The 18980-nt window shown below is 40.1% G+C and overlaps 1 protein-coding gene across 1 annotated transcript in view; it reads left to right on the top strand.

Annotated features, from left to right (window-relative positions):
• The window catches only part of si:dkey-237h12.3 (teneurin-3), a 139141-nt gene that overhangs the window by 65380 nt on the left and 54781 nt on the right, over window positions 1-18980 (top strand). The window contains exons 5-9 of the mRNA XM_034141707.1: window positions 2765-3003; window positions 9958-10083; window positions 11905-12119; window positions 17366-17576; window positions 18656-18757. Coding sequence (XP_033997598.1) covers window positions 2765-3003; window positions 9958-10083; window positions 11905-12119; window positions 17366-17576; window positions 18656-18757 — 893 coding nt within the window. The remainder of the gene's footprint in view (window positions 1-2764; window positions 3004-9957; window positions 10084-11904; window positions 12120-17365; window positions 17577-18655; window positions 18758-18980) is intronic.

The raw sequence follows: 18980 nt of genomic DNA, 5'->3' as shown, positions 1-18980 counted from the left end.
AAATCTCCAAAGCCGAATTTTCTGTCTATAAAGTTGGTACGCACAGATTTTAATTTTACTTTACTTGTACAAAGCAAAAGTTATTGACAGTAAATGACTGCAGAATAGCTGAGTTTTAAACCAACCTAAGCATGCCATATGTTTCTGGTGATAATATGTGCTTTCAAGTTGTTCAAGTAACTACATTGTGAAAATACACTATTTAATGATTTATTGTATATATTTTTATTTTAAATGTTGCTGTTAACAGCGTGTCTCACTTTCCCTTTAATGTTAGTATGTTTTCAAATTAAACTCCCACATGTGTCTTTGATGTTAATGTAGTTCAGGTGTCTTTGACTTAAAGCACATGAGAATGTTATGTACAAACACCGTTGCATAAATAAGACCTTTTTATTTACAGGGAGAACTGTCGCCACATCATCTCAGCAACTTGCAATTGGTAGTCACCTTCCTCAAATAGACTACATACACACAAACATGAACTCACACCCTCACGTCCATTTCTGTCCACCTCATCAGATTGCATCCACTTACACTTAACTCCCTAGATAGCGCAGGCTGTTTGCCCATGTGTCTGACTACACGTCTGCCACCTCCAACGTTGTGCACGTTCTGACCTCAATTCATACCCAACTGCACATTAAGAATTCTGCCACAGCAACAGTACAGATTGTTCCAGATTGAAGAATCTGAACTTTTCCCGGTTTGCAGACGCCCCTCAGCATTGTCATTCCAGCGGTGACATGCTGTAACCTTTAACTGGAATCTGTCCACAACATCACGTGTCAATCGGAGCATCAAGGAGCCAGACGATCCAAATCTGACATTTGTTCTTTTTGTCAAGAATTGATCAGAGCAGATTTTAGCTCAGATATACCCTCACAGGAGACAGGAGGTGGCTGGAGAATCAGTGGCAGGGCTGAAATACGAGCAATGCATTATGGTGTAGGTTTACGATCTGCCCTTTGTAAAACAAACCTGTTAAAACGATTTCACAAATATCGAATTACCACCTTCCCTGTGCACGTTTTTGGACGGGTAATATTGATAATTCTTCAGAAACAACATTTTGTGTAACTCAGAGAATACTAATGAAACAGTTTAAGCCATTTGGGCCATCGTTCCTATCAAATAATCAGCAAAACTGTGACCACTAAGTGCCATTACATGGATTTTCAGTGCTTAACTGCTCAGCTTTAGATTATGCACCCAATTAGCTTCTTTAGTACAGATTCACAGTCAGGATTAAAAAGCTGTTACAAAATGAACATAGAGGCTTCACAGTTGCCGCACAAATAATTGATGAGCAAACACTACTTTATCAATTTATTGGTTTATTTAAATATGTGGTGTCCATGGCAATCCCCTCCTCTGGGAATTGAAAAACGTTGGATAAGGCTTTTAGCAGAAATGACAGAGTGCAAGAGCAAGAAAGTAGCCCTGCTTTTCCTGGCCACTTCGTTGCACTTAACCAAACTTTATTTAACCCCCAAATGTTCCAGTCAATATATTTCTGCGGGGCTGCTGGTAGTGCTGAAGTTCATTTTAAGAAACCAGGAACATCTTTCAAAAGTGGATACAAGTCCTAACATTTTCCTCCTATGAGGTAGCTATTTTAAAAAGCCTGTAAGCCACTCAAAATCCAAGAAGGTATCGATTTTCAAGAAAGCCACTAATAATGGCTTGGAATTGTGATTTCTTTCACTTGCCATATATGAATGCTCTTGGTGTTAAAACATACATTTTTGACCATACATTCAGAAGTCAGGAATTACTCAGAAGCTTATTTTTTCACACTATCTATCCAAGCCTTACAGTCAAAACAAATCATTGATGAAGGTATGTTTGGGTGTTTAAGAGTGTAGTAGTAGAGGTAGTACTTGTGACATCATGGTGTTCAGTGACGGCTATATAAGAGAGGCTAACCTCTACGTTTTTAAATGTAAATTTGAGTTTTCCATAGTCAAAATAATATAATTCAATACCAAAGTCACAGAAATTGATGCAGTGGTATAAATTATTGGGTAAAATGCTGTTTCCTTTCAATTCATGGCTAATGGGCTTTCTTGTTGAATGTTGGTATGATGGTGAATAATTAACGATAATGAAGCTTTATTATCCCAGAAAAAGTCAATACTGTTGGCAATTTCATTTATTTTTTAAATGGAAAAAGTTGAGACATGAAATTCTGCAATTCTGGTGCGAAGTAGTATTTGCAATGCATGGTCAATCTGTCCAATTTCCCCCGCCGTCCCCATAAGCCTACAGGCATTTGGGTATTAATCTCTAAGTAGTGGCAAGAGTGGCAACAAGGCTTAATTCATTTACTTAAGAGCTTTTCACGTGGGGTTTAAAAGTTAATAGGACGATCACTCTGTAGTGCATTTGATTAAACCCTCTTAATTACCCCAGGTATAATGGGCTATTAGCAAAGGCCCCTTTGTAAAAGGGCAAGTGGGAGATGATTGTTTTTATGAGGTACTTTTTGTTCACCTCTTCGAATGTCAGGATTGAGCTAAATATTAGAATTAAACCCAGTCCCTCTTGCAGTGTGAGACACATGGATGTGCCTGGTGTTAAATGGTTAATTGTTTTGATTTGAGCTATTGAGCATAGCTTTGGAACAGGAGCAAATTGGGCTTTTGAATCCAGCTAGAAAACGGTTTTAAGTTGGACATACAGTACATGAAGCATTGCATCTTTTGGGATGCTGATTTAATCCATACCCGTTTTCTCCTATTTCTTCTTTTCCCCTATGCAGGCATTTTCTTTTTAAAACGGGCACAGGAACAACACCTTTCTTTGGCACAGCCGCCCCCGGGTACACCATGGCTACAGGGACGGTTTACTCCACACCGGCTCGACCTCTGCCCAGACACAGCCTCTCCAGAGGAGCTTTCAAGTTCAAGAAGTCGCCGAAACACTGCTCCTGGAAGTGCACTGCCCTGGTCGCCGTGGGGATCGCTGTGGTTCTGTCCATCGTCCTCTGCTACTGCATAGGTAAGGGTGAGTTTGGGTGTTTTAAAGATATTTTGAAATCAATATGCATGAGGAGAATGAATGATCTGTAACACAGCCAAATGACAACATTAGAAAACAGTGCATGTCAGATTATTCGACAATATTATGTTAATAAGGGCTACAGATCAGCTAGTTTTGTCTGTTTGGCCACACAGACATTTTCCTAGTCAGAAATATAGTGTTGAAAAAAAATGATGATGTGCAGCTTGATGCAGATTTGACTACTTGAGAATCCCTGAAGCTTTGCATTTGCCCTTGAGAGCAAAAACATTCAGACTTTTGATATGAGACTGATGACATGCTCACAAATAACATTCAGTCACCACATATTTATTTATTAGACATATGCGCCAAAGGGTGTTGGCCGCAGCAATGAAAAAAAAACTGAAACAATTAATACAGCTTGAAAAGGAAAATGTCAAAACCATAAACCATGCCATTTGAATAGTTAGCATTCAGAACTGAACGTCTTCCCATCCTGATTTGCAATTTGTTTATAAAGACTAATGAGTGAATGACTTGGACGTGCTGTCAAGGTGTTGACACTTTGATTTGGACTGACCTCAAAGTAATTTAAAAGCTGCTCTGCTTTTGATTCTCTTCATGTCTCAATAATACACACTGATTTACTTTCTCACTTTTACCCACACGCTCTCCCCAACTCTTAATTTGTACGGTTGACAACACGTTAGCAACAGTTCAAGGCCACACTCCTACCAGCTTTCAAAATTGCATCCTACACAAGTAGCAATTTAAAAGTCTTCTCTTTTTCTCGTCACATTGCAAGACTTCAGTCCCTGCTCGTGCTTGAAAGCAGTTCAGGAGGTGAACATCTTATCTTTAAACTGCTCATATTACCAGATATTCCATGCTGAACAGCTGCACAAATAGGGGCTTAGACCAGAACTTTGATTCTCTGGAGGGGCAATTGAAGGAAATATCAGCCTGTATTTCCGAGCCTGGCATGAGGATATTTTTTGTAGAGGGCGTCGGTGTGTTAACACTATTAGATTCATACGGTATCCAATGTGTACACCTTGGTATTGTGCATTTGAAACCATCTAGCCAGACCAAATTAACTATACACCGAGGCTTTGGTACGAACATTTCACTGTGCACTTGTTGTTATTGTCTGATTTGAAGGCGCAACGCACGCTTGTCAGCCCAAGTGCATGAAAACCAGCAGATTTTGTGCAAGTGGCAACATATTTCTTTAGGTTGTAGGGAGAGTAAACCTGACTCCATTATCTGCGCCCGGCATTAGACAATCTTTAGACATGTCATTCGGTCAAAGGGAACAAATGATAGACAAGCTCCCTAGAGTGAATGTAGCCGCTTAATCTGTATGAAGTTTGATCGCTGCCAGGAGTATTTCTATTTCATTGCTTTTTCCTTTTTGCAGAAATTGAAGATGTCCTGATATGATTCAGTAGCGTCTGTCTGACTAAGCTCTCGGTCCGATATGCAGACATGGCCCGAGTACAGTTTCCAACAAGACATTCCTGCCTGTTTTCTTTTGACAGGCTGCTGTGCATCATCCCCAGACTTTGGATCCCCAGTTCACAGAATGTATGTCCTCAGGGGTTTCTGCTATAACACAAGCAGGGCTGTTCAAATGGCCAGCACAGGTGGCAGCTTCAAAATAAAACAGTTGAGGAGCCCTTATAACAAAGGAAACAGCAGCAAACACTTGATCTTAAAAGAAGACCTTGGTCCACAAAGCCTTTGTTGTGCTTCAACCAAGACTTGCTTAAGACTCTCTCTCTCCCCCCCCCCCCCATCCGTTGGGCATTATATCCTATGAGAAGACTTTCGGATGTTTTTTTTTTACAGCGTGTGTCAAAGCTGACTTCTTGCTAACCTTTAGAATCTCGACCAGAGCAATAAACCTGTTACAGATTCATGTCTCCTCATGCCCTCCCTTGTCATCCAAGCCCTTAATCTTTACACTGTGCCTCTCTCCCTCAGAGGATATATAAGTATTCAGCATGCTTGGAGGCAGAGGAAATGTGACATAGTTGTATAAGGAGAAATATGAGGTTGTTGGGAAGATCCTATAACCAGTGTTTTATTGGGAGATGGAAAGGGGAGTGCTCTCTTGGAGGATAGGTCATAAATGTGCTATATCAATATTCACAATGGCCTATTGACTTAACAGTTTTGTACTTGTTTTCATTCATGATGCCATAAAATTAGTATGGATATAAACATACATTTACATCTTAGTCGCTGCTCTGTGTGTAGGGATCAGTTGCTATTTTTATGTCAGCTAGTGGCAGATCTGCTCAGTTTACACAGGGAAAAGGAGCCGAACCCCTAATTTGTTCAGCTGTTGTCACTAACATTTGTAGCAGATTGGATTCATTCACAACATGTTCATCTCGACATTCACCAACTTGTTTAATTGTAGACCTGTAGGTTGTTTGGGAATTGTATCTTTGGCCTGATTCCACAGTGTGTTCCTGGTGCTCCATCTCCTACGGTGTGTGTGTGTGTGCATGTGTTAGTGTGCCTGTGTGTGTGAGAGTTAAACAGATGCAGCCCAGTGCCACTTGCCTCAGGTGTCTGAGAGTGTTTCCACCACTTCCTCTCGCTTTCATCCACCGCCAATTCACCTGCCAGGTGCAATGACTCAAATAGACACAACGTGCACTCATGCTTTAATACTATTTTACTGTCAGCTCGCACAGTCCCATTAGTACAAATACAGGCACATCTACATCTGTTACATGTTAAACTGTAACATAATATTCAATTTCAGTTTGTTCTTGATAAGACTGTTTTTGTTGAGCTTAAGACTGATATGCCTCAAGATATTTTGGAAACAAATAGTTTGGATAAAAGGTTTTCTTATTGAATTAATCTGAAGAAAAGCGTGGAGAACAGACATGCAACTGGACCCTGGCTGACAGCAGCTCCTGTAATTCAAATGAGGCAAACCTGCTGAGGTGAGGCTTTCCAGTTCCAGTTCTGCAAACTAGCCTGATTGGAAGGATTTCAGCAATTGTTCAGATACAGGGGAGGCCAATCAGGACCAGGTCCAGCTTTGATGCACTGATTGGATGCAGAAACAGCATGTGGATTCTTGAAAATGCCCTCCAAATTGAACCGCACAAACAATAGACTTCTTTTGTCAAACACAAATATAGAAAAATATATAATTTAAAGTCATTATATGAAGCCAGGATTATGTTACGTTAGCAGTGGCTTTGTAAATGTGAAGAATCTAATTTACTGCAACCTTGTACCACGCTAATGTAATTTATTGGTAAAGGCTAGAATCAATTTTGGATTTGTTATGTTTTTCAGTGAAGGCTGGTTGATTAAAATGATGGCTCTCATGAAATTGTTGACATGGTTTTAACAAGGCCGTGCCAGCAGAGGAGAGTGGTTGATACAGGTTGTTTCCACTCATTGGTGATGAGTACTGTGTTGGAAAATAAAAAGTCTGCTCCTGATACTAATCTAAAACTAACACAAAATCAAGAAATCCCACAGAGACTAACCCAAGGAAACAGGGAGCTTGTCAATTGCCGCAGGTACAAAAGAAAAACACCTTGTCTTGGTCGATCTTGTGTTACAGATGTTGTCATTCCATTTGAGGTTGTTGGAGATACTATCCTAGAGAACAGGGAGTCCCCCAGGATGTTTCTGTGAGGATTTGCAGGCAGATTCCAGCATAAAATAATGTTTATCTCAATAATGTTGAGGCTGTTGAGCTCCAAGTAGTTGTTGGCACACCGGGGCTCCAGATGGGTCACCTCTCTCTGTGGTAAATCGAATCATTATTCTCGGTGATGATAGCCATCAGACAGGCGTCCTCTGCATATTTGAACAGGAAACACTTAAGAGGTTTTATTCTCATTTGTGTTTTTAAAAGCCTTAGGTTGCTTAGCTTAAAAATAATTGTTTATTTGTTCCCACAAAGAACACATGCAACCTTCATCTGTAAAATAATTAGCCCTTTTTTCAGGTAACAACCCCAACAAAAATGTTATGAACTAAATAGGGATTTTGCTCTGAGAGCTGCCAGGAGAATTATCTGGGGCTCATGTTGTGTCTTCCAGCGCAAACGTGATTGTGCCTCTGTACACTAAATACCATGTGGATGTCAGGGCTCAAACTAACATTGTGTGAACCTACAAATTCAATGTCCCTTTCATCGTCTGTGGAGGTGTTCCAGAGGGCACATTTTGACTTCTGAGATTAGAGGCTAGCTTTTGCTGCTTCTTGCTCAGTAAGAGAATTGCTCACGGCCCATAAATATTAATCGAACTGGCCTAGGCTGCAGGAATAACTTATGCAAATTCACAAATTGAGGGTTATTCACCTCAAAGCAATTTGTTGATGAGGTAAATGGGGATTCGGGTCGTGGCGCCCAGCGGGCAGTGAAGGCTCTTCGTGGTTCTGCGGAGTGTCTGATACACGAGAGCCCACCGTCACACACTGTGAAAATGTGGGGATACTGGGAGATGTGAACGTGTAGAGAGTCTCTAGACTAATCTGTTAAATGGGCTAAAGTCTGTAATGAGGAACCAAGCCGGTGGAAAGGTTTTCAGACTCTGATTTTGACTTTTACCATGAGGCAGATATTTGTAGGTTAGAGTAAAATATTTTGACAGATAATGGATGAAATGCAGGGAAATGTGCTTCATTGTTTAGAAATTATACTACATAGGGGATGACAGACCTTTCATTTGAAACCAGCATTGCGTCAAAGTTTTCACTTCGGTTTAAAACCGAAAACTAAAAACCAGAAAATGACACTGGCCTCAGATTAATTTGTGTTTAGCAATGATAATCATTCAAATGTTAACATACATTCTTAATTAGGATGGTAAACCTGTTCAATGATACCTGCTAATTATCAGCATATTACCATTTTCACTATGTAAGCATGCTAATGTTTGCTACCAGCTCAAAGCAGCAATGTGCCTAAACACAGTCTCACAGATCTGCTATCATTAGCATTAAAAATACAATACAAATATGATTGAATCTTCAGCACTAAGGCAAACAACATCTGGTGTTTAAGAGCACCATCTGTTGTTCATGTGTCATTTTGTAGCTGGTGTCCTGTCTTCTCTTCTTCTTCTTCTTGTCAGCTTAGAAATGATTCATTTTTCAAAACACTTAATACTAGGTTTCTAAATACAGGTTTGTTAAGCAACAGATTATGCTACCTTTTACTCTTTGAGTAATATCTTACCCTGCTTTCACTTCACAGTGACAATCAATTTGTTAGAGTAGATGTCCCTTTCTTTTCAGGCAAAGGCTGTTTTTATTTTAAGTTAGTGCCCCATTACCTCATTGGGTACTTACAATTTCGGTCCGAGCTAACACTGTTTTTTAAGAAATCTGGAGCCATTCCTCAGTTACAAACCAACAATATGTTAATCCAATAAATTGAGATATTTAAACATTAAGAAAAAGGTTGTATTTAAATGAAGAAGTTTTCAGTCCAATGTTTGGATTTAGTGTTAGGGTACTAATTAACTATTTTATAAATATTTCTGATTCTTGGCGGATTATGTTAAGTTGAAGATTGTGTTTGTGTCTATCTGTGTTGCCAGGGAATGTGCACATATATCTGAAACTGAAGTAATATTCAGAAATGTTTTAAACCATAAAATCAATTGACACAGGACATCTCAATAAAAATATGTGAAGCAAAAAGGAACAAACTGCATGGATCATAGGTTTTCACGCTGGGTGTCCATTCAGAGAGAAAAGTCTGAGTTATAAGATATTGATGGACCAGTGGCACCACTGTTTCTGGGTTGTTTCAGATGCAGCCAACATTGATTTTGACACAGAGGGTTATGCAGGCTGAATGTACTGTGTAACCAAACTCAAATACATCTGCTTTATTAAACTTGAATGAAAGACTAAAGTGCACATGTCTATTTTAAATACCAAGGAGAGTGCTTTGTGTATTCCAATGATGCTTATTCACAAGTTCTTAGCAAAACGCAAGTCTTATTTCTTTACAAAGTATGGATTGATACACTCTCCTTACTAGTTTACACTCTCTCTTTTGGTCTCCTTCACATTTGATATTCTCTCTGGCCCCACATCCACTTCTTATTTGCTGCAGTCAATATCCATCTTCCTGGTGAGTGTTGGAGAGAAGTTCCTCCCGCAGATCAAATGGTCGGAAATCAAGATGCCTCCTCAGCATGTTCTCTGGATGGTGACTTTGAAGGAGATTGGCCCTCTCGCTGTGCTCACAGTAGCACCTCAGCTTCCCAAAACAACAAGAACACAGTTTGATTGCCTCCAATACTGAGACAATAAAGCAGGTTTGCTGAATGAAAGCCAGCTAAGTTTAGTTATCTAACACAACTAGAGGAGTGTTGCAGCATCTTACACTCACTTCCTCCTCCTGCTGTGATTGTCTGTCTCAATAAACTGCCTCAATCCTTCTTAAAAGACTCTGCCTCTCCCTCCATCTTACTCACAAACATGGAACTGCATCACCATGTCTTTCCTGCTTTTTATCACACTGAATTAGAGAGTTCAACACTCTCCCAGTGTGTCATTTCTGCTTGTCTGAAGTGAAAGCTTTTTTATGAAAATACAAATTCTGCTCTCTTTGATACAGTAGCTGTTTGTGTGCAGACACTGTGGCACATTAATGAACAGTGCTCCCAAAGGAAACATGAGAGAGCAACAGGGTTCCTGAGTATTGATCTAAATGACTTTGTCTGGACTGTCAGCACGCTGTTTACACAAAGCCCACCCATTGTTGAGTAGCCTGAAAAAACAGAAAAGTTGGAAGTTAAACTGATGTGTTTTTCTGCCTGCATTGGATCCATCCATTGTGTTCTCCCACAGGTCTTTTGTGCTAAAGCGGCTTGTTATGTTCAACTTATTTGCTTATTTGTTTATCCATTTCTACAAACCCACGCAGCTTTTTTGTGTATTTCACAGCAATGCACCTTTTTGGCCTCAATTGGCAGCTCCAAGAGTTGGACAACCAGCCGGCTTTTGAAAACGGAGGAGTTGGGAAGACGGGGCCCACTCAGCCGAGCATAGTGACAGCTCTGGCTGCTGACGGTGAGAAAATAAAAGACTGACATTTGAATAAACCGCTAATTAACATTCAAATAAGCCTTTACAGTATTAGTGCTCAAGAATTATACTCTTTATTATTTTGTTGGCTTCCATGTATCCTAATTTATTTCGGTCAAGGTTATGTTGGCTTTGCTTTTTCAAGATATGTTGGGGTTTTTGGGGTTAAGTTTTAATATTCAGAAAACATTTTGTATAAAAGAAATAATGAATGGCTTGGCAAAAGCAAGGTGTATGAACCGGTTGCCTAGCTCATTAGCACTAACACTTTAAATGTACGAATAATCTCAACTTCAGTTGAAGTAGATGAGGTTTTGTGTAATTAATGCTTTTTTTAATGAAATGCTGATACCTAAAAAAAAAAGGTTAAAGAATACTAATTAATTAAATCAAGAAAAGGTTCAAATGACGATTAAGAAAGACAAATTGCACCAGCAAACCATTTGGCCTCATGAATGATTTGGTGCTCGATGCCAAGTCAGCCTTTACAGTTTACTGAGATCTTTCACCTTCTGAATATGAATTGACTGATTCCAGACAGCTTTGCACTACCTAATCATAATCTTGGACCATTGTGTATTCAACAACACGCAGCCAGGCCATCCCAACTCACCTTTACAGCAAAAGCCACCAAATTAATCTCTGACCACATTGCTGTATTTAGAATGCACAGCCACGACAGCATTAATTGAGTTGAGTAGGCCAGGCAAAAGCTCAATTGTTTAAACTCGGCTAGATTTAAATCCTCATAAGTACTGCTAATTAAGATAGCACGAGGCAGGTTTTGGACTGTTTAAAGGCAATCAATAGCAGACTATTATTCTCCCCTGAGGTAAACTTGGCTACCAGTCTTCACTTTGAATGGAACTAAAGTGACAGCCAATGGCCTCATTACACACACCCCGGCATGCAAATAACGGAGGTCTGGCACGAACGGATAAAGTCACTGTATACACAGGTCCTCACACTGAAGCACTTCGTATGAGAAGCAAGGACAAAGGTTGAGATGTTATTATGTCAGGACATCTCTGCATCATCCAGCTAACCAGTTATAAGTCTATGCCACAGTATGTTATAAAAAGCACAGCTGTATTCCTTCCACGATATAGCTTCAAACGGCAAGGACTTTAAAACATTTGAAATATTTTTCATCCTAACAATGACATTTGTTCTGGTAATTACACCTTGCAGACTACAATTTTTCATTTGAGCATGAGTCATATTCAAACTGGCCATCCCTCCATCGTTTGCGCTGTAAGGACACAGTTTAAGGGTATAATTCACTAAATAGTTTTGATTTGCTGTTATTGCTCTGGGAAGGTAGCGCTCAGTATATCTGACAGTTTCCATTAAGACCTTATCTAAGATGAGGCGGTGCTCTCTGAGTCATCAGGACCAGAGAGAAGACGTGAAATGCGGCCTGTTAGAGTCTAATAAATGGCCAATTATATCTGGTCATTTTTTTTTCAGTGAGCAGTGCATCATGGACCACAGGGATCCATTACTTTTAATCCTCTCTTTCTTGGTCACTGCTCATTTGGAAAATATATGACTGTCTTAGTGTAAAGTCCCTGCTTGGATAAAAAGAATAAGATTGCACTGGTAAGCAAAAGATTGAATGCAGCAATTACTGATATCCAAATATGAAAGACCAATGTTAGATTTGTAGATGAAAGCGGAGGTTTTAACTGATGGCATGAAAGGCTCTGTGATGACTGATTTATACAATATAGCCATAACAGTGCTGTTTTTTGGATTTTGCAACACCTTATATAATCCGAGTGTGGGTGTGTGTCTGTCTTCTAGGAAGGACTAACGTGCTGAATCAGGAGAACAACTCCATTGATACGGGACAGGTGGACATAGGGAAGAAGGCGGGTCAGAGCATCCCACCGGGGGTGTTCTGGCGTTCTCATCTCAGCATGGAGCTCCCACGCTTCCTGAAGTTCAACATCTCGGTACAGAAGAACGCACTGATAGGAGTCTATGGACGGAAAGGTCTCACACCCTCTCACACTCAGGTAAAGCCTTTTTATTAATGTTTTTAAATCAGGTATATCTCCTGTAGATTAAAGATGCTATGAAGCTGACACCTTGTGACGCTTTGAATCAAACTTTGTTACTCTTCAAAGAAAAACGACATATCTCTTGTAATTAAAAAGTAACATTTAAATGGCAAGGCAAGTTTATTTATATAGCACCTTTCAACACAAGGCAATTCAAAGTGCTTTACAAAAATGAATAATTAAGAAATAGTGCAGCAGAAACATATTATAAAATGGCATTTTAAAAACATGAATAACACGGGCACATGAATAAAAGTTACAGTGCAGTGTGAGAAATGAATAGTTCAATTAAATGCGGCGGCTAAAAGAAAATACTTCAGCCTGGATTTAAAAGTAGTCAGAGTTGCAGCGGATCTGCAGGATTCTGGGAGTTTGTTCCAGATATTTGGAGCATAATAACAGAACTTCTCCATGTTTAGTTCTGCCTGATGTAATTTGGGCCTAAACCATTCAAAGCTTTATAAACCAGCAGCAGTCTTTTGAAATCAATTCTTTGACAGACAGGAAGCCAGTGTAAGGACTTCAGAACAGGAGTGATGTGATCCACTTTCTTAGTGTCAGTGAGGACTCGAGCAGCGGCGTTCTGAATCAGCTGCAGCTTTCTAATAGATCTTTTAGTGAGACCTGTGAAGGCACCATTACAGTAGTCCAGTCTACTGAAGATAAAAGCATGGACAAGTGTTTCCAAATCCTGCTGTGACATTAGTCTTTTAATCCTCGATATGTTCTTTAGGTGATAGTAGGCTGATTTAGTAATTGTTTTAAAGTGACTGTTGAAACTCAGGTCAGAGTCCATGACTACACCTAGATTTCTGGCTTTGTCTGTTGTTTTGAACATTGCAGACTGAAGCTCAGCGCTGACTTTTATTCGTTCCTCCTTGGCTCCAAAAAAACAATTACGTCAGTTTTATCTTTGTTTATGAAAGGGGCCCAATTTAGCTTTTTGAGGTTTTCCCTTTCCTGTAGCGTGTTATATATGTGTGTGTGCATGTAAATGGTCTGCAAAGGATACAATCCAATAGTGACATCTCTTTGTAACACTCACGCATCTATTGGCTAGTGCTCCAACACCTTATACATGATGGACTTAGGGGCGGGACATCTCTAAGAGGTTGACTAATCACAACAGGGATTGCCAACTAACCAATCAGAGCAGACTGGGCTCTGGTCTCAGGGGCTTTGCAGCTTCTAAAAAAAACTTGGCTAACTATTGCTGACATTACTGGACCAGTTCCATGGCTTTAATTATAATATTAGCAATATTTCTCTGTGTGTTAATCACCGCTCTTACTCCTTTCACATTACACATAGCCATGTAATCAGTCTTTAATAAAATAAATTGATTAAAGCAGCTTTGAGGATGTAAAGAGGCCATTTCACTACGTCTTAACAAAGCCTGAAAATTAAACTGTATCAAACAATGTATATGAATACTGTATTAATTAATAGGGTGTTCTATCTGCTCTTATGATGTCCTTTAATTTGAATTCCTGACATCACTGTATGCCTTTGCACATTACAGCGAGGTATTAGCTTATTTCAGTTTGCCAGGGTGGACATGCACATCTTTCATTTCCACTAAACGTCGGGAATTTGCAAATTGAAGTGTTTCAGAAAATGTCTCATGTGTCACTTGAATGACATTTCCGGCATTTTGAATGTCCGATGTGTGATCATGGTGATGGAGGCACTCAGACAATGGCCAGCACACTTGACTGCAAAAGCTCTTAGCCTAACCTTCTTGACATTCTCTGCTCGTAAAGACGGGCTTCACTCAAGTGTAGGGCCACTCTCTGACGGTCGAAACTGAGATGTAAGGGACAACAGGTGATCCGGATTGCACTTTCAAGGTGAAAAAAGGAGCCCCAACAAAATGAAAGTCCAAAGGGTACTAATTAACAAGACACTGCTTTTATGTCTCCGGCAATTGTTGCCCAGACACTCAAGCTTGTCAATTCTCGACACTGTGTCCATTGTGGCCGCCTCTAAATTACATACTGTTCAGGGACCAGGGGCACAAATCAATGCATTTACTTAACTGAGCATGAAAGACACCAATGAGAGATATTGACTGTTCGTTGTATTCACAGCTCGGAAGACAAGACGACATTTAAGTGCAACAGGCTTTCCACCTTTCTCAAACATAGACTTCCTCTCTCTGCTATTGAGTGTTTGTCCGTGCTGATACAAACCAAACAAGTTAGAAGAAAATAACTTTTGTAGTTTGTTTCTTAAGAGATTGCCCTCAGTTGTTTCCAAGTGCCAAACTAAGTTCACTCAATCTAAAGGCTGAAGTATTTGCAGGCTCTGGGCTCTGTCTACGGGGCATGCTGCAGTCTCTTCACGCCCGGCCTCTCGCCTGTTATTCACTGCATTGTTGGATTGAGATGAGTTGGGGGGGGGCTTTCACTGCGGCTAATCGAGATGTATGCACTTCGCCAGGAGGTTTAGGTTTCGTGGGATGAACAGTTTTATTACTTCCCCCTCAAGCCGACAACACAAAGAAGTCAACTTCCGCCAGGTTAATATCCTCCCCCTGCCCCTCTGCTCCACTCAAAGGGGTTTAAATCACAGGGTTGACTTCACCTGCCCCTCGCTTTATGCTCTCTTTCCTGTCTTTTTCAAGTCAACTGCAAAGTTGCTCGGGTCCATGTTTGTCCCGTTTCTGAGCTTTAAATCCTGTTTTAATATATTTCCTTTCTTTTAACTCCTTTAAAGCCCATTGTGTTTCAACGAGGCTGGATGTCGTGCACATAGTGATTCATTATTGCCCACTAGGCAGAGAAGAACTTCATAACAAGATGGCAGATGCAAAACACTGATTTACTCCCAGTTTATAAAGTCCTTAAGCCTAAAGTGTGTGTCAAAAGTTGCCTCGTTACACATCAAACAGAAATAGAGCAACACCAGGATCCAATTGGACTTGTGTTTCTGGCCACTTGATACATTTAAGTGCAACATCTTTTAGCTTGGGTTTTGTCTCCAACAACACTTGAGAAAAAATGATCTGCCTCTTAAGCGGTGAGAATATCGTTGTTTTTGTTGTTGTTGCTGAAAACAGCTATTTTGCTGCTTTTGGAAATGGGTTTGTTGATGAGGGGCTTTGATTTTATTGTGGAGCATGCAGCTAATGCAGTGAAGTGAAAGAGGCCAAAAAAGCTCAATAGAGGTGCCGATTAAGGTTTAAATCGGGTTTGGGGTAATATCATAAACATGCAGTGTTGCTATGATGGAATGCTGCTATTAAAAACTATTGAAAAAAAAGCTGGAGGAGGCACTTTATTTTTCATTCTATAATAACCTTTCAGCATAATTGTAATTCAAGTGGTCTCCCAGGGTATGCAGTTTTTTAGTAAAAGGCAAAAAAAAGCCAGAATACAAAGATACAGCCCTCATACTGCAGCTCTCCTCCCTCCCCGCTCTGTTTTGAGCACCTCCCACCAGACGAGCATATGCGCTTCATGCAGCATCTAACGGGACAAGAACAGGCATCTGCATTTCTAGAGCAGCCAATAGGACGGTTCTCTCCTCCAAATGATCTGTGATTGGTCAACGTCTTGGGCTACATTTACTTAAACTAAAAACCGAGCAGAAGTCTGTTTTTTGTCCAGACCATTTAAATTACAATATGCTGAAAGGCTACAATGGAATTATTTCCCATGAGTAAATAACCTAACCTAGCTTTAATGCTGCTTTAAAACACATATGTTGAATTGTTATTGGCAGTATTATGACGTTTTTTTTTTATAAGGAAACATAAATAAATAATGTCTAAAACAATTTATTTTAATGATTTTTAAGTCGGACCTCTTGCTGCCGAATCAGATATATTTACCTTTCTCTCTTGACAATTGTTGTGACTGAACTCATTACTTACTTTAAAAATGTATTTTAAATGTAAGTGATATATTACTTATTATTGAGCGGACAAGTCTGAAACACAAACAAAATCATTTTCAGGCAAAAATCAATAGCTTGGCAGTTCACCAGATCTCTCAAATGACCTCATCATTGTGTTTAAATCCATCTTTGAACTAGCTTCAGTGCATCAGACTTCTATCAGCCCATAGTCTCTCTTCCACCCTGAGCGTTCACTATAGGCTCAGTGCATCTGTGTAGCTAACAACAGCTTTAGCCATGGGATCTGTCTACATCTGCTGTGCTTTCTGCAGCCTATAGACTGTTTGGGGATTGCTGGTTTGTTACTCAGTTTTCTGCTGCAGTGCTCTCCACCATACAGCCTCCGTCAAGAAGAGGTTCAGGTGTTGAGCAGGTGCAGTGAGAGCAGATGCGTCGCTTTACTCGTTTCACTTGGCAGGAATGACTCGTTACTCCTTGTTTACCCCGTAAATCAATGTTTGCTTGAAAGAAATACAGAGAGACTGCTATGCTGCTTTCACAAAACATACAGTAGGAAGAAAAAGGCCTGGGGTATATACTATGTTCTATTTGTTGTTTCGTATACTGTGTTTGCTACTGTAGAAAAATGTGCTTTAAACTTATTCAAGATATGATGTATTCATCCGCTGTTTGAGAGAGTACTGGGAACATTCAGTATTAGAAACAAACAATAAACCAATTAAAACATTAGTAGCAATGTGGTATTAAGTTGAATTAAAAACAGAGAAAAATAATTGCATATAGCTGTCATTGAAGAAAGCTTTTCACTTTTCACTTTTCCCTTTTCTTTGTATTTTGTGCACACACTGGCAGTGAATGACTCTGAATTCCTAAGTATATGCATCCACACAGTGCATTATCTGCGTTAATTTAACAAATTATAATAAACACATTGCCAGACTCTGTTAAAGTGCACTCCTGTCAGAATGTACGACATATTTTTGGAATATTTTTTAGCCTTAGCCCCAGAGCCATATCAGCTCTATCAATAGACAAACAACTCTCCAAACAACATCTATCAACTACAAATAAATGTGACTGAAAATCAACATTTATTATACTGAAATATTTGCTGGGTACACAGACCTGTTCATTTTGTTGTGTTTTGCATAACCACTTTGAAGTATTCTTCTCTGACAGTTAGGGAAATCACCAGAGGAGCCGCATACAAAGCATCCAACAGAAGAAAGCATCAACTTTTTGAACTTTCTGGCGTGTTTTACTGCCTGATTTAATTAGACCAACATTAAAATAACAATCATCTGCATCTGTCGTAATCTGTTCCTGGTGTTGTTTTGCAGTATGACTTTGTGGAGCTGTTGGACGGCAGCCGGCTTATCGCCAAAGAACATTGGACTCAAAGTGAACCGGAGACGAGGGGACGGCAGGATCACCCGGTCAGCGTGCACCAAGCCGGCTTCATCCAGTACCTGGACTCAGGGGTGTGGCACCTGGCGTTTTATAATGACGGAAGAAACGCGGAGACAGTGTCCTATAACACCATCATTCAGGGTAAGAGGACACACATCTGCTGCGATGGCTGATGAGAGTGATTGGAATGATGTGTAATGACATGTTTGGAAGACTTTAATTTCCTTTAACAGCTGCGCGTGAATTAACAAACAGTTAGGTTGGTGGAAATGTTGGCTTCCACTCAAACAAGCTGAGCTCTTAAAACTTTGAGCCACCTAAGAGGCAGATCTAAGTTTCCATTGGAGGGTAGTGGATTATTGTGCTCAACACCACAATACGAGACACTACACTGCATTGATTCTTTCTTCGTAACAACCTCTTCAGCGTTCTGGAGTCTGTGAAATTTCCTTGTGGGTTTTGAGGTAGGAGAAACCACTAAGGTTGAGTTAACGTTTTTCTATTTCCTTTGGGGAGTTTTCCATTGATCCAACCCTACAAATATGAAAGTATCGATGTGTGAGGTCAAAATTGCCTGGGTCCAACGCTGGCTCAATGAACATTCAATACAAGACAGTGCAATAACAAAAAAGTTTGCCCTCTTAACGCCGATCAAAATGAGGGCCACGGTCTTATGGGGGTGCCGTTCATGAGCGATGGTCTGTTGAATGAACACAAGATCTGTCTGTAGGATATGTCAGATTAACTTCAACTCAGAGAGGATTTGAGCTGTAAACACTCAGGAGATTGCCTCAGTCCCTTGAATCAGTCATTCAAGGGGTTGAGGGGCGAGGAAGAGGCGGTAGAGGAAACAAAATGTGTCAAGGAAATGGAATTATTTGGTCTAATTTAAAATGTATGTGTGGCTTTTACTCAACATGGCTTGGATGGGAAGAGCCAGCCTGCAGCGTGCATGTTATGGAGGCTTAGACCTTAGTGGGACATGGACAAATAGCTGTAAATGTATGCCATGCCCGATACAGCTACCGCAGATAAGGGATGCTTAAAAAGCCTAGATGCATGCAGGGGATAAAGAAAAAAAAAAAAACGTTAGTATCTCGGTCGTCTCGCAGTATTCTTGAACAGTTTCAGTTGTCAAATGTTATTTAAGCAGGAATTTGAGATTTGCTATAATTCGAAAATCCGGTGAGTTATTAATAGTTGGACTTTCTCGCCCACAGAATCTGTCACGGAGTGCACACACAACTGCTACGGGAACGGAGAGTGTGTGGCGGGATCATGCCACTGCTTCCCAGGATTCATTGGGCCGTACTGTTCCAGAGGTAATAATTATCTCATATATTTTTCTTACTCTGTCCACCCGGCCCATTATTCAAAGGGTCAGTTTCCCCTGAGTTAAGAAAATATAGATTTTCTTTGTGTAGATTGCTTTGGTTGTATTTGCCCACCTTCATAACATAATGTGGAAAATTGTTTGTTGAGCTCAAAGCGATCAGAGGCAAAAGCACCGCATGTGGAGTCTCACATGGTGCAGCGAGATCGATA

The sequence above is a fragment of the Trematomus bernacchii genome, unplaced genomic scaffold (assembly GCF_902827165.1).
Source record: "Trematomus bernacchii unplaced genomic scaffold, fTreBer1.1, whole genome shotgun sequence".
NCBI classification, from domain to species: Eukaryota; Metazoa; Chordata; class Actinopteri; order Perciformes; family Nototheniidae; genus Trematomus; species Trematomus bernacchii.
This window is presented reverse-complemented; position numbering and strand designations above follow the sequence as displayed.